A 16,462-nucleotide genomic window follows, 5' to 3' on the forward strand; every position below is an offset into this window, starting at 1 on the left:
AAACTCCTCATCCCTTCCACATCATCCCTTCCCCACTCCCACCCCCAATAAAGAGAACAAGGGGTAGAATCAAAGGATAATCTTTCTTTCCCAGGTGGTGATGGGGATCTGGGAGACCTCACAGTGAGCCAAGAATTTCCCAAGAAATTATTCCTAGGGTTACCAGGGGAAACTGTGGAATTGGCACCCTTTAGACTCTAAAACAAGGCAAGTTCTCTGGCTGGGATAGTTTCATGCAGGCCTACTTGGAGGAAGGATGACCTGGGTGACCTTTTGCCATCCCTTCTAATCCTTGGCCTTCTAAACTCTCTGCCCCACCCACCCTTCTTATTTAAATTTTTTTTTTGTAATGATATGACATTATTATGACTCCACAGCTCCCCCTGGTGCTAAACTAGACTGGAATTCCCATCTTGGATAGCTGGGGCAGGGAAGGTAGGACAGCACCAGAGAATATCATTCAGTCCCAGAAAAGCGCTATATGAGGTCCTGTCTTTAATAATCATTACCATGTAGATAGCACTTTAATGTCTGGAAAGCACTTACAGTTATGATCTCATTGGATTGTCACAACCACCCTTGGAAGTAGGGGCAATCATCATCCCCACTCTACAAATGAGGAAATTGGGACAGATGGAAGGTGTGACTTACCCACAGTCGCTCAGCCAGGAAGTGTCTGAGGCCAGATTTGAAGTCATCTTCCTGACTCCAGGTCCAGCATTCTGTTTAATGGGCCACCTAGCTGCCTTTAACCTATGAGCTGCCACCAAGCACACACTTAATCCCAGGCCGGTGGGCCACTTTTGACTTTTTCATGAGGGAAGCCTTTTACTCAGCCTTCTGGCTATCCTTACTTCTGTTCAGAAAGGGTGCTCATTAGCTCTTATACATTAGCAGTTCCTGAGGGAGGCATGCTAAGAGCCAATGGGCTGTTTGGCTTTTTCTGGATCTTTTCTGCCTAGGCAAAGGGGCCATTTTCATAACTGTAACTAATGAAGAGGTGACTCAGAACAGCAGCCTTTTAGAGCCTGGCGAGGGGGAGAGGATATCCAGGTTTGGAATTGAGGCAGCAAAGTCTATTAGAAAGAACAGATTAGGAGGCTAGTCACAGCTCTTACTAGTAATTAGCTGTGGGATCTTAGGCATGCCACTTACTTGGCTCTATGCCTCAGTTTCCCTGTCTGTAAGACCCTGGATTAGATTGATGATCTTTCAGATCTGTATCAGCTTTCTGATTCCTGGAGGAGTATTCTATTCAATTTCTTTCTTTTTTTTTTTTTTTGGTTGGGCAATGGGGGCTAAGTGACTTGCCCAGGGTCACACAGCTAGTAAGTGTTATGTGTCTGAGGCCAGATTTGAACTCAGGTCCTCCTGAATCCAGGGCCGATGCTCTATCCACTGCACCACCTGGCTACCCCTGAAGGAGTATTCTAGCCCTGTTTTCCAAGAAGGGGGATTACAATACAGAGTGTTCCTCTTGGCTTTGGAACAGGATTCCTGAGATCCCTTTCCTGAATAGATCTAGTGACCCCTGAGAGTACTTTCAAGTTTCCTTTTTAAGATAGGGAATATATATACACCCCAGCCCACAACCCTGCCCAAGGAAGGAGTAGGTGGGGGCTCTGGCGGTAGTGGTTTATTGATGCACATTGTAAGCACAGCACAGGCAGGCCATCAGCAAAGGTCATACACATGGACTGGGGCAGAGGGGAAGGACCTCTTGCTGGCATTGTAGTAAGCAGAGGGAGCAGGAAGGGCCAGAAGTGTCTATGTCCTCTCCTCTTCCAAGCATCTCAGAGCACAATCCATTCACACCAGCTACCTTCAGCCCCATCTCAGGGACACAGTCCTTTAGCCACTCAATCCTTCCATCTGGGGATAAAGTTGTCTTGTTCTCAGAAAAGTATCTGCTACTTCTTTGGCCTGGTTATCTCCTTATCTATGAAAGCTGCTGTCACCTCCTTATCTGCCTGACTTAAGCTCTGACCTCCCCTTAACTATCCATTCCAAGAAGGGATTCACCTGTTGTCAGACCCTTTCCTAGGAATCTACCCCCTGACCTGTGATCACATTTAAATAACAACTATGTGAAATCACTGGGAAGCCCTGGATGGCTGCCCCAAGCTTGGCATGTTTTCCTTGGGAGTCTCAAGTAATCCCAACAAAAGGGGGACCCCACATCCAACTGGGACCTGCTCTGGCAAAATGCAATGGGCCCTGGTAGGCTATGCCAGATTCCTCCAGGTGAAAAGAAAAAGCCTGAGCAGGTGGTTGTGGGAGAAGCCACAGTCTGACTTATGCACAGGTACAACACAGGCACAGAACCATGGCAAACAGAGAGAGAAGCAGCCTAGCTGGGCATGGTGCCAGAGGCCCCTGGAGGAAAGTCTGTGGCACTCCAGCTCCATGCTGGCCCTGACTGGGTTAAAGAGTCCATTCCTGATGGAGAAAGGGCATTTCTGAGTATCAGTGCCTTCCTTACCCCTTACTCCCCATCCTCAACCCCAATTAATTATAGTCTGAGTTCTGCTGCTTTGGGACAAAGGGGCAGGTGCCTCAGGGCACATCAACTCCCAGGAAGGAAAAGAAAGGGGAAAAAAACAACAGCTAAGTGCCCACAAGGTGTAGAAAAGAAAGAAGGCTCCTATTCTGGGAAGCAGGAGGCCCCTGGGGTAGGGTGAGGATAGCCATTCCTAGGGATATAGCAGGGGCAAGGGACAGCCAAGAAGTCACATTGAAAGGAGACTATTTATAGAGGAAAGAGGTCTGGACCTGGAGGTGGGAGCTGCTGAGGGAATAGGCATTTGAGTACATGGCTCAAAAAAAAAGACACGGGGGAGTTTTACGGTTGGCTCTGGGTAAGGGGGCTGGGGCTGAGGAGAAGAGCTCCCTAAGCCTCCCTATACGTCTTTCCTGGAGACAAGCCTCAGGAAGATGAAGCCTAAGAGTCATCACGGGGGCTGGGACTGAGTGCCAGAAGCCCTATCCAGGACTAGGGCAATACTACCTAGGGGCAGGTAAGAGTAAAGCCGGAACAGCAGAACAGGGAGACTAGAAGAGAAAGGAGACCTCCAAAAAGAGCCAGCCCACCCACACTTGGCCAACACCTTTGCCAAATCCATCAGACACAGGGTGGGCCACACCTATGGAAGCAACAGTCAGGCCCTTCTGGACAAGGGCAGGTTTTGGGGACTTGCTTCCAATGGGAGTGAGAAGTTGCCAGTGCCAGCTGAAAAGGGGATCCGTTCACCCACACTCCCTCTAACCCACTAGTGCTGGGAGAGAAGGGGAAAGAGGGCAGCATGGCATGGGAATGGGGGTCAGGAGGAGACAAGGGAGAAGCCCAGCTCCCTAGCCCAATGCCAACTAATGTTCCCTCCCATGTACCACTTCTCCCTTGTCCTCTCCACATTGGTCCCCTCACCATCCATCCCCTCCTCCCCCCAGCCTCTAGGAGTCCCTAGCGCCCCACACTGATATTGCAGGTCTTGCAGCTGGGGTCTTTCTTGGCATCAGCAGTGGAAAGGCTCATCAGCTGGTGCCCACTGATTTCACCCAGAGTGCCAAGCGACAGGTCGACGGGTTCCGTGTAGATGAGCTCCAGGATGAGATCCTGGGCGTGGCGGAAGATCAGCTCCCCATCCTCCACACTGCAGGTCAGGAATTTGTTACAGGCAATGTCCAGAAGGGGAAGGCGGTCCCGGCAGAAACGGTCACCCTGGGAGCCTTTGGGAGCCAATACCAGAATGGCATAGTGATAGGCTGTGTACATGCAATAGAAGTCCGCAAAATAGAGGTTGGTGCTGGGGTTGAAGAGGCGCTGGGCCGGGATCTGGAAGCGCCAGCGGCCATATGGGGAGTCCTGAGGGGGCTGGCCTGTGTTGAATTCAGTGTTGCAGCTGAAGAAGACCCCATGGAGCATTCCACTGGTAGGAGAGCCATGGCTACCACTGTTGTCCTTCAGGTAAGGCTGAAGCATGTTCCCACAGTGAGTCCTGCTGGGCCAGGAGGGAGGGTGGGGAGAGAATGGGATCTGTTAGCAGCCTGTTGGTGCTCTGTGGTTAAAAGAGGAGGAAGCTATTTGCCCCAGCTCTCAGGCTCTGACATCCTGATCACTAGTCCCTTCAAGTCAAATGGAGAACCCTCGCACGTTAGAGCTGGAAGTTCTTAGAACTCAGAGGCAATCTAAGCCAAACCCCTCATTTTATAAACTGGGGAAACAAAAAGCTCAGGGAGGAAACAAGTGGCTGCTCCAAAGCCAGGCTGAAAGTTAGTTAATTGTACGACACTTTGAAGTTTGCAAAGCACTTTACAAATATTTCATTTGGTTCCCAGAACAGCCCTGAGGTATGGGTGCCATTGTTATCCCCATTTTACAGGGGAAGAAACTGAGTCAAAGGAAAGTTAAATGATTTGTGGCTACCATTATTATCCCCATTTTACAGTTGAAGAAACAGTCACAAGAAGGTTAAGTGACATGCCTAGGGTCTCACAGCAGCTAAGTGTCTGAGCTTATTGTGAATGCAGGTGTTACTGACTCCAAGCCCAGGCTAGATACATTGTATCACATACAGAGATGCTACAGAGTCTAAGCTAAACTCAGCTTTTCTCTTTCCCAATTCAGGGTCCTTTCCATTGTACCTGTCTTGCTTTCCCAGAGACATCTTATCTTGAAGAAGATGCCAGTATCGATTCCCCTCAGAGGTCGAACTGTGCTTAGCACATAGTAGGCACTTAATAATGCTTATTGACTGACTGATTGGAGCAGAATTAAAATTGTGGGAGGCAATGTGGTATACAGCAGATAGAGAGCTCAGGCTCTGGGTTCAAATTCCACCTCTGATTAGTACTCCTGTGACCTTGCACAAATTACTAAATCTCTCTGGGCCTCAGTTCCCCCATTTGTAAAATAAAAGGGTTGGATTAGATGGCCTCTGAGATTCCTTCCAGTTCTAGATCTGTGATCTTATATCATTCTCTCAGCCTTCTGTCCCTATCTGAAGCCAATAATAATGATTTTTATCATTTTTAACATTTAGCATATGACAGTGGTATAGTCTACTAACCCACCATCCAAAGGCACACACTTTTTAACAGTTTTTCTAGTAGTGGGGATGAATTAACATTGATGCTTTTTATTGACTAAGGGAGTCAATTTGGGAGACAATAGATTTGTTCAGTATTAAAGGTCAAATTGGGGAAGAAAGTGAAGCTAACTGACCTTCACGGGGGTCCAACCCATAACTTCAGGGGCACGATGTTCTACCAGCTGAGATAAATGGGGTGTACACCCACATATGCTGGGTAAGGACCCCCCATGTCTCAGATTTCCTACTCAGCTGAGGATGCTGAGACAATTCCAACCAGGGTGACTGGAAGGAAAGGATGACCCTGTGTACAGAGAGGTGAAAGAGATAGTAGGAGGAAAAGGCTGACTCAAACTAGGGGGCAAGAAATACATGATCCCCTATGAAAACCTCTGGGGAACCCAGACATACTGTACCTGGCATGCTGGAAGTACTCCTTGTGCTGGTTCCGATAGAAGACAGAGAATCGGAGCATACGCCCAGCGATCTGTTCAGCCTTCTCTTGCAGCTGGGCCAAGTGCTCTTTGGCATAATCTACAAGGAGCCCAAGTGATCATGGGTCTTGTGCCAGCTGGGGGCAATGCCACCTTTTGTCACCCAGCCTATTCTGTAAATCCTGCCTCCCCTAATTATGACCAGCCAAATCCCAGGACAACTGGCTGGACCTTGGATTTGTGGCAGGTTCATTAACAGATGTGATAGGCAGACCCCAGCCGTCAGCAAAACACTGAGGCCGATGCTTTGGACATTGCTTGCCACCCCCACCTCTGGCGATGCTCTTTTCTTTTTCTCTTTTCAATGTCTTTCCCTTCATCTCCCCTTCTCTTCTGTCCCTGAGGAGAGGAGCAGATCAAATAATCTGTGCTAAGTTCCTAAGCTGTGAGGGAGCTTCGCTTCCTGGGAGTAACTGAGCTAGAAGAGGCCCCCGAGAACAAGCCAGTATTAAACTTCTCAACAGGGAAACATTCGGGGGTGTGAACCCTCCTGACACCCTTCAAGTCACACTCATAAGTGAACCCTGACAATGGAAAAGGGGAATTTTGTTGGAGAAGGCTGGCAGGGTGCCAGGTGTGTATGCCATCCTCTCTTCACCCCATTGCCGAGTTTGGGTAGAACGGGAGCTGAATCCGCTATCTTTCATGCGGCAAGGCTGGGAGGAGGGGACAGCTGGGAATTTGACCCGTTGGCCAAAGGCCAGAGAACTAGGGTTCTGGGGACTCATCTGAGGAGGCTCCTGGGGAGCCTTGCCCGTGGGCCTAGAGATAAATAGGTCCTGGAGGCGGAGTTGTTTGGGTCATAGAGATCCTTTCCCTACCTCCTGTGCAGAACTCGACTGTCTCGCTCCACCCAGACACCAGGTACTCCCCATCACTCTGCTTCACTGCAGTCTGCACAGCCACACTGTACTCTGTGCGGGGGCTCAGGAACCAGTGACCCCTCACTGTCATGGGCAGAGGAACTGCTTTTGCCACCAGTTTTGTGGGCACATCCTATAGGACAGGATGGGAAGAAGATGAGAAACCAGGAGTCAAGCTAGGTGGCTGTCCCGCCCTGCTGCCTCCAACATACCTGAAACCTCCCTTCTCACCAGAACACCATCATCCCCTGGCAAGGGGGCAGGGGTGGGTCTCACAAAATGACGGCCCAAAGATTAGGAGACTCACAGCACCACCCATGAACTAACCACCCTCTCCAAACCACCATTTCTCCACTGATACCAAGCGTGATCATTAACGCAGCTCAGACTTCCCCCAGCATCCCCCAGCCCCCAAATTCCCCTGAGATCCAGTTTTCTTGGGAGCTAGATAGGAAAGACTTGTGGAGGAAGGGCCCTAAGGTTGGGGGCGGTAAGGCCTTCTTTTTTTTGAGGAAGACTTCTCCAAGAGCACTCCACACTGCAGGGCTGTCTCCACGGCAACAGCAAATGCTAAGAAGCCGGGGAGAAAAGAAAAAATGACTTATGTTGGAGGGGGGAGTAGAGAGATGGCGGTGGTGGTGGTGATGGTGGTGATGCTAAGCATTCAGTTGCTGTGGCAACTGGCCTGCCAAAAGACACCCAGATCAAAGGAAACAGTTCCAGGGGGGGATGGTGAGTAACCTGTTTTGATGTTCTATGATCATGTGGACCAGTTCCTTCCCACCTCCCTCTTCTCCCTTCCTTTTCCCCCAGTTTGGGAAAGTGGAAACCTTCCTTCTGTGCTCTCCAAACTCCTCAGAGTGGAGATCTCCTCCTGTAGAAGAGAGATGCTTCACAGGTGAAGGAAACCATGGGTAACACTGACATCTTTCTCGACAAACCAGGGTAGAGGGTGCGGGCATAGATACAGTCTGGGGGTGAGACTGCCTGCCATTAGGCAGTGAGAGCTGGGGTAGAAGACAGAATCATGCCTCCTGTTCATGGGGACCTCCTAACCAACACTCACAGGGGGTTCCAGAATCTAACCCTGGAGCTGGATTTGAACTTGACACTTGGACCTCGTGAGCAGTATATCAATCCCTCACCTCATTCCCAGTCCCTGCTGGCTGCCCTGAAGCCTCAACAACTGCCCAAGGGGTATTGCTGTGAGATGCTTGGGTTGCAGGTGCAATGTGTGTGTATGTGAAGGGGTGAGTGTCAGACGGTGGTGGTATTATTTCTAAATTTCATCTTGGCTTTTCAGCCTCAAAATACTCCCAGGGGAAGAAGACGGTCACCCAACATGCCACCTACTCACCCTATGTTTGAACTTGTTGGAGTTCTTATTCTCCTTCTTGTTGAGGTCAATGAAGTAATGAGTGACCCTCTCGAGGTCACTGCCCTCCATGGCCCAGGAGATGCGAAAGGAGTCACAGGTGATGTTATTGATCTCAATGCTGTGTGGAGTGGACAGCAGCATTTCCATGCTCTCCTCTGGCTCAACTCCTAATGGAATGGTGGGGGGCAGTCAATGCTACTTCCCTATGGTTTCCCCAGGACCATTTCTTCCTGTCATCTTCCCCACCACCCTCCCTGCCCTCCACCTCCAAATGTATGCAAACCTAGGTTCAGAGAGGATGTTCACTGCAGCCATGCCAATGTCCCCATATCCCCAGATCTGATCTGAGAGAAACATTTAGGGAGAACCAGGGTTCTGTCGAGTGGGAGGACTCTCCTCCCCCAGCTTGGGAGGTAAGAAGGGTGCCTTCTCCCATTCTGCAGCTCCCCTGCAGTTCTCAGCTCTCTGCAGAGGGGAAGGCATAGCAGACGGCACCTGGCAGGTGGCAGAGGCAATGAGAATGTTGCAAGCACAGGGCAGGACAGATTCTGAGCAGATGGAGCTGGGGAGGAAGGGGGGGTGCCTCTGGGCTAGCAGGCATCAAAAAAAGAAAGGGACAGTGATGGAGGAGGGGAGGAGATAATGGAGAAAAGAAAATGAAGGGGAATAGCAAGAGGTAACTTTTAGGGAATTCAATAAGGAGAGAGGAGGTAAATTCAGAGATCCAGCGGTCACAGGGGATATTGGAGAGAAGAAGTGGGCATTCTCTCCTTTATCTCTTTTAAAAACACTTTTAAAAAACAGACTCTCATAAGTCAATTAGGTCAATAGCCCACCTTGTACAGGTGGCACAGACGTGTCTAGGTGCAAAACAGGTGTGCATGCAAAGAGCTGATGGATAGGATGTGGGTATCATATCCTAATGTCACAGGGGGTGCCTTTCCTCCTGTGCTGTTAATAGTCAGCCTTTAATGTCTCGGTTTTCTTCTCTCCCCTCTGTCTCTCGGGATCTCTGTGTATCTCATGCTATCACAATATCTTTCTTTCCCTCTTACCTGTCCCACCAGTGCCTGATACATGGTAAGTGCTTAATAAATGCCTGCTTAGTTGTAGCACCATCTGTTTCATTCCTCTTCCTCCCAACATCTCCCCTACCCTTCTCTCTGATGCTTCATGGGAGTAATGCCAAAGGATAATCATGATAATTCACATCTAAATCAGGCTTGCAAATCAATCTCCTGAAGACAACTGTGTGACCTGGGTGGCATGAGTATTGTTATCTCCATATAGCTGAAGATGAAACTGAAAGGAGAGAAATTATCACCTGGGGAGAGAGCATCTGAGGCACCTCTTTTGACCTTAGGTGGAAACTCAGGTCTTTTGACTTCAGGGTTAATCAGCTATCCATTATGCTACAATTTTCCTTGCCTCTGTAGCAAGAAAGTTATGTTTCTGATTCCCACTCCATTTCACCCCGCACCATCACAGGTGGTTTTAACTAGAGGCTGCCACAGCAGAAAGAAGACGATTCTTTTAGCCAGGCTTCAAGGGCATCATCCATTGGTGTGACTTCCTCAGGCACGGGGATGCCAACTTAGAGACTCCCCTCAAAGAGAAGTGGATTCTACATGTGAGGAGGGCTTTCCTTGTTCTGTAATGGAGGAGAGAAGAAGAAGTCTGGAGATGAGTGATTGGAGGAGCCCTGGTCTCTGTGATCTCTCTCCCCCTTTCTTTCTATTCCTTTTACAACCCCATGCTTTCTTTCTCATTCCACCTCTTCTTCTCTCTTTCTTTTCCTCCCTATCACATGCCTACCCATGTGTAGTGGAAAGAGTTCTGAACCTGAAAGGCTTAGGTTGAAATCCTACCCCTGAAGTCACTTAACCTTTGAGCCTCAGTTTCCTCATCCAAAAAAATGGGGCAATAATGCTTACTGGGCAGAGTTGTTGTGGGGATCAAATGAGCTAAAAGTATACTGTAAAGTATGGTGAATTTTAAAGTGCTATATAATTTTTGGTTATTATTCTTCCCTGGTTCACTTCCATTCTTTCTCTTCTCTTTAATCTTTCATCTGTCTTTTCGTCTTTATACAACATAGGTCCCTGAAGAAGAATACCTGGTTTTCCTCTGAATGCAATGTCCTTGTCTACTCTGTCCATTTTCCAAGAGTTAGGGGGAGCTGTGGTGGATTTACTTTGTACCTGTCTAAGAAATATGTGCTTTTATTTTTAGCTAACTGTTCAGTTTATACTTTCCCTTTCAGTTAAGACTGCTCAGAGTCTCCACATTTAACTGTGAGATGTTTAGGCGGCAGATACAATGTGTGTGTATGGGTGGGGATAGGGTCGGGCTTTTAATGGTGTCATTTCTATATTGTGCCTTGGTGTTTCAACTCCAAAATATTTCCTTGCCACTTATGAAGCTCAATCAGCTATCCCTGTGCCTTGTCAGCACTTAACACATTGCCTGGCACATAGTAGGTGCTTAATAAATGCTTATTAACTGATTGACAGCACCATTTGGATGTCCCTCTAGAGTGTATGGCGCATGGGTTGTTCATAGACATGAGTGGGGATATGTAGATATTAGAATCCTTTGGAAAATAAGCAGTTGAATGCCACCCAGGAGAAACCACAGGATTACAGAACAGAATCTGCTGCCCTGGGAGCAGCCCTAGGAGAATGAGCCAGCTAACAAATCACTGGGACATGACTGACAATACTGAGCAAACCTCTGTACCTTTTCCATGTACACAGAGATGACGGTAGAGCTACAGCTCAGCCTTGGTACATAACCAAGAGGCCCCCTCACCAATTTGTGTGGAGGAGGCATGAATTCCTAGACTGATGCGCACATCCCTTCAAGTCTACTAAAGGGAACAGCTGCTGTCTGAGGAGGGGTCTAGAAAATGTGGCCTTTGGTGCCTGGGCCACTGCCCCTCTCCTGGTTATTTTCCCCATTCCCCCTGCTCTCCCTAGGGATCTGGAAAGGCTAAGAAGCCTCCACCATCCTTGCTCTGGGAGTGTGAAGATGGCTGATACTGGGAGAGCCATAAAGCCAGAGCTCCTGTGGATGGAGGGTGGGGGTGAGCCACTCAGTCTCCTACGCCCAGATAAGCTGGGGAAGGGCAGGGTGTGAGGGACAGGCCGAGACAACACCCTAGAGAAACACCTACACTCTCATGTACACACACACACATATAGAAATACATTCTCACACCCACGTGTCAGCATATTCGTAGGTAAACGCTGCCCTCCACATCCACGTGAATACATCCACACAGCCTGTCCATACCAACTCACATACTTCTACACGGCTACTCCAACTCCATACAAACACATTCTTCTATGTCTCCCTATACCTTTTGCCTATGCTGACCTTCCATGTTTTAACAGTGCCCTGTTCTTATCCCACCCACATAGCTGTCCTATCCATAGACATCCTCATGTATGTGCATGTTAACTCATATGCATTCCGACTCACGAGTCGTATTCTGGGATAAGTGCATACAGTAGGTACAGACATATGCCTCTATCTCCATAAGAAAGCTACATGCATGTTGATCCAATATATATACATGGGTACATATATACTCCACAGGCACAGAAATGCATGTATGACTAGCTTGCCTCAAGATATGCTTTAACAGTATACCGTATGTTAGGTCTAAAGCAAACCTATGCAGATCATACACCCACAGAGACCTGCATCTAAAGACACCCTCACACATGAACATTTATTCTCTCTCCCACCTATCAATCACTTTCCTGCTCTACAGTTAAGCTTCCCCACATGGAGAGATGACGGGAGCACATTCCTCCCCCAAGGTCGAGGGACACCCCCACACACTTGTATGTGCACACATGATACACACAACATACCCACACCATGCCCATTTTACTGCACGTGTGCACATGCCAACACATGCCAAAGTAGCCCACCACCAATAAACTGCTCCTGTGCTCTTCACATGGACACTCACATGGACACAGGAACTCAGAGACTGGTACACATGGTCACACAGGTTAAAACACATATATTGGCATAAACCCATACCCAGACACTGACATCCCCCTCCTGCTCTGCACTCATATGTCTCTGTGCATCTAAGGAGCTGCACCCCCCCAACATGCACACATGCTGTGCATACAGGCACCCATATTTCTGCCACGCACATACCCACAAGCAGCCCATATGCCAGCAGAAGCCTTTCCTCCCAACCTGCTGTGTCCCCATTGGCACCATTCACTGCAGCAGCACTGGTCACGAGGTGACCGAGCAGTCTTGTGCCCTGGAGCCTGAGGCAAGTCCTCACTTTTACCATAAGCCCCCTGAATTGGGGGGGGGGCGGAGAATGCCATTTGTCCTACACACATGCCAGGGTGAGCGTCCACAGCAATGCAAAGAGGACCAGAGTCTGTAGATCCTAGCCACCCCCCTTGCCTGATTATCCCAAGGGTTGCAATGCCCCCCGGGGGCATCAAGTTGCTTCTGGGAGGGAGAGCATCTTACCTGTCTCTACCAGGTACTGCAAAAGAAGACCTGGCAAGGACGGGGACCACTGTCTGGACCCCCTGCGGGGCTGGGGCCAGCAGAAGGCACTGCACTCCTCGCTTTACAAGCAGCGGCACTGTCTTGCTGGGCTCCTGGCAGCTGAGGACCTTTCTTCCATGCGGCTTCTTCCCTTGGCAGTGCCTGTCTCTCTCTCTCTCCGTGGCACACACTGCCTGCTATCTCCAGTGAAACGTCCCCTAGCCTCACAGAGAGGAGAGAAGGAAAAATCAAAGCAACGTGGAGGGGGAGAGAACAAGAGGAGAGAGAAGGAGAAGGAAAAGGGGAGAGAGCGAGCAAGAGAAAGAGAGAGAAAGAGAGAGAGAAAGGGAGAGGGAGGGGGAGAGAGAGAGAGAGAGAGAGAGAGAGAGAGAGAGAGAGAGAGAGAGAGAGAGAGAGAGAGAGAGAGACCAACTGAATCTGGCTCCACCAATGGGATCGGTGACTGCACAGCGTCAGGTGATAAAGAAGCTCTGTCCCTGCTCTCCCTGGGGCTGGGTGGGAGGAGGAAAGGGCGGGGGGGGGGGGTGTCTCCCAGGGAATGAACAGAGTTGCTTTTTGATGATGACTGACACCCTCCCCCCCCTTCCCATTCCGCCATGAGAAAAGTTGCCCCTTCTTGGAAATGTCTGACTTGACTGCAGCCCCCAAACTTCAGAATAATGGTCTATAGGCAGAGAGGGTGATGACTAGTCAGTTAGTCAAAAAACATTTACTAAGTGCCGAGGATACAGAAAGAGGCAAAAGATAGCCCCTGCTCTCAAAGAGCTTGCAATCTAATGGAGAAGATAACAAGCAAACAAGTATATACAAACAAGCTCATAGAGGGCAAATAGGAAATAAAAGAGAGAAGGTGCTGGAATTAAGAAGTGTTGGGCCAGGAAGCCCCAGTTCAGCATTTCTGTTTGGGGAAAGGAAAAAAGAGAGGAAAGGGTAGGTTGGGGGTGGGATCCTATTGCTTGGGGCAGCTACCAATAGATACCTGCGTATAGCCTGCAGATAGCCTGATTCTTGCCTGATTCTCAGAACTTTTCATCAAGGAGTGGCTCAGTTTCCCTCCCAGTAACATAAAAGGCAATAAGGCCTTCTGCAAGAAGGGGGTGGGGTGGTGAACTATGCTTGGTTGATGAGCGTCAGCTAGAAGTTAAGGATCTATTAGGGAAAGGAGTGGGAGAAGCAGTAGAGCCAGAAGGGTGTGGAAAATATACATGAAGGGTTGTGGGAGAACAAGCAGTCAGTTAACTGTGCCCATCCCTGTTAAAACTTCATTGTCAAGAGGAGACAAGTACAGGTCAATCTCAGGGTCCATGCTAAGCACACTCTCCTGTGCCCTGGGCATCAAGGCACACACACACTTCTGCAAGAAAATATTCTACTTGCCAAGAAATAAGGACTCTGAGGCGACACTTGGAAGAAAAAAAATGACTTAGTGTATTGTAATCAAGCAACAAGCATTGATGGAGAAAGCACTGTGTTACCTAATACTATGGGGGATACCAAATGGATATAATAAGATATGGTCCCTGCCCTCAAGGAGCTTATAGCCTTGCTCCTAGGATTATACATATGACATAGCAAATGAGAGACTGCATAATGATGCACAAAATCTAACACATAGAGAATTAATACAGCAGGAATCCAGAGACTCCAGAGATAGATTCCAGTTAATTAAACCAGCATTTACTTACCGTATGCTAAATACTGAGTTGGGGGGAGGGGATATTGTGTGCTAAGTGTTGAGTGGGGGGATACTGTGTGCTAAGTATTGAGCAGGGGGATACTGTGTACTAAGTATTGAGTTGGGGAGGGGGATACTGTGGGCTAAGTATTGTGAATGGATGGTGAAGACAAAAATGAAAGTTTCTTCCCTCGAGGAGTCTGCATTCTTGTGAGGTGGAGGGACAGAGAACATGGACACAAACAAATATGATTTTTTCTTGGAAGGAATCTGTGATTTTAGTGGTTTGGGGAACTCCCGAAGATGAAGCTACCTCTACCATAGCAAGGTGACACATGCTCCACAGAGACAAAGGCTTGAGCCAGCACACTTCACAGCTGGAACTTGAACCCCCATATCCCTGACTTTAAATCTAGTATTCCTGGTGTCCCTGAGTAAATGCAAAGAAATTTAGAGGGGTAGGAGAAGAGATTAGAAAAGTCCTCCTGGAGGAGTGGCACTTGACTTGTGGTTGGGGTTATGGAGGTGAGGAAGGAGAACTTTTCAGCTCGTGCAGAGGCAATGGGGGTAGGAGATGGAAACTTGAGTACAGGGAACGCTAAACTGGCCGATTTGGTTGAAAAAAAGAGCGCGTGAAGGGTCAGGAAAGACAGATTGGAGCCAAACTGTGAAGAGCTTTAAATGCCAAACCGAATTTATATTTTTATCCTAGAAGCAATAGAAAGTCCCCAAAGATTCTTAAGCAGAAGAGGGCCAAGAACTGACCTGTGCTTTAGGAATATCATTTGGGCAGCTGTGTCAAGGATGGATCGGAGAGGGCAGAAGCCAGACACAGGGGAGAGAGATTTAGGCTAGAATGATCAGGGAAGGACTGGGTGAGGACATGGGATACATCAAGGAAGAAGCATCAGGTTCATGGAGCAGAAATACAAGGAATGGGAAAGAGGAGATAGCGGAAAGAGGGGACTCAGTGGTAGGAAGGAAGGTTGTGAACAGCAGACAGAGCTGAGAAGGAGTAACAAGGAAAGCTTTCGGCAAAATACTTCAGGGCCTTGGTGATGGTGGTTGGCTTTGGGATAAAGGGAATTATCTGAGTCAGAGTGGGCACTCACAGAGAAGAAATGAGGGGTACTTTCAAGAATTAGTAGAGGAGGCACTGTAAAAGGACCAGTGAAGGAGGTGTGGGTAGAAAGGGAAGAAGAGTTCACATATCCAAGACAAACAAGAATCATGTTGCCTTAAATGGGTGGGGAGCCTCAGCAAGTTTTGTCAGATTCTGAACCACAGAACGCAACTTGGTACAAAGCAGGATAAATGACTCCCTCTGCCAAGTAACTAGGCCCCTCCTCTCATACACCTACACTAAGATGTCAAAACATAGAAGATAAGGAGCAACCTAATCTTGTGGATACAGCCCAGGATTAGACATTAAGGACATCAGCTTTTGGTCCTGTTTCTACTGCCACTTGGGGTGGGCAATATTAAAAAAAGGAAGATTTGGTTTAGTTTCCTTCTCTGTAAAAGGGGAGGTCAGGCCCTGACCCACCCCTACATTCGACCTTCCACAGATGCTTGGTGGATGATGCATGGGAATATTTCTGGTTTGGAATGGTGTTGAGCTCCAGGGAATGAATAATAAATAAAGGTGAATAAGAATTAATTGACTAAGTGCATATCTGTGGGCCTCTGAGCTAGTAGCTGGAGTGAATACTAGATGAAAACATTAGCGTTACATCCTCTAGAAGCTTATGTTCTTGCTTATATAAACCCTCTCATTCCAAACTTTCTTCTCTCTACCGCTACACACCATCTCTCAGAAGATAAGCTTGCCTCCTCCTTTTTGACTGAGCACTATCATCTTCCATCTTCCATCCTCAAAACTTCTTTATTTCTTCACCCGCCTTCCCTCCTGCCTCAGAGGGCAGAGGGGATGCTTTTATATACCAAGGTTAACCCCTTCACTTATGTCCATAATTACAATTGTCCTCACATTCCCACTGTATTCACTTTCGATCTTTCTCCCTCCTTCCCCATTGCCTACAGACTAACTCAGGTCTTTCTTTTGCTAAAATAACAACAACAACAAAAATCCTTCCAGGGCCCCTGCTCCTGGCTCATCTTACCATCTTACCATCTCCTTCTTCTTTACTGCCAAAGTAATGGAGAGAATAATCTACACTTACCACACACTCAGTCCCCTACAATCTGACTTCTGTCCTCACCATTCCAATGGCCCCTTAATTGCAAAAGTCTCCCTTTTTCTCCGTTCTCCTCTTCCTTGCCCATTCTGCAGCATTTAATACACTGTCGCTTGCTTATTCCTTCTTATTGCTTTCTTCTCCCTCGCCTACTGACACCGTTCTCTACTGGTTCTCCTCCTACCTGCTCAATCATTCTTTCTTCATCACCTT

At 48.3% G+C, this 16,462-nt stretch overlaps 1 protein-coding gene across 1 annotated transcript; it reads right to left on the reverse strand.

Moving 5' to 3' along the window:
- Positions 1–1,621: 1,621 nt before the first annotated feature.
- On the reverse strand, positions 1,622–12,820 carry PHYHIP (phytanoyl-CoA 2-hydroxylase interacting protein). The gene is made up of 5 exons (XM_020975781.2): positions 12,335–12,820; positions 7,802–7,989; positions 6,403–6,577; positions 5,504–5,621; positions 1,622–3,995 (listed from the first exon to the last, which is right to left on the reverse strand). The coding sequence occupies exons 2-5, from the start codon at positions 7,967–7,969 to the stop codon at positions 3,461–3,463; spliced, it is 996 nt and encodes a 331-aa protein (XP_020831440.1). The 5' UTR covers positions 7,970–7,989; positions 12,335–12,820; the 3' UTR covers positions 1,622–3,460.
- Positions 12,821–16,462: the final 3,642 nt, after the last annotated feature.

Source organism: Phascolarctos cinereus, unplaced genomic scaffold (assembly GCF_003287225.1).
Source record: "Phascolarctos cinereus isolate Bilbo 61053 unplaced genomic scaffold, phaCin_HiC Scaffold_2;HRSCAF=192, whole genome shotgun sequence".
NCBI classification, from domain to species: domain Eukaryota; kingdom Metazoa; phylum Chordata; class Mammalia; order Diprotodontia; family Phascolarctidae; genus Phascolarctos; species Phascolarctos cinereus.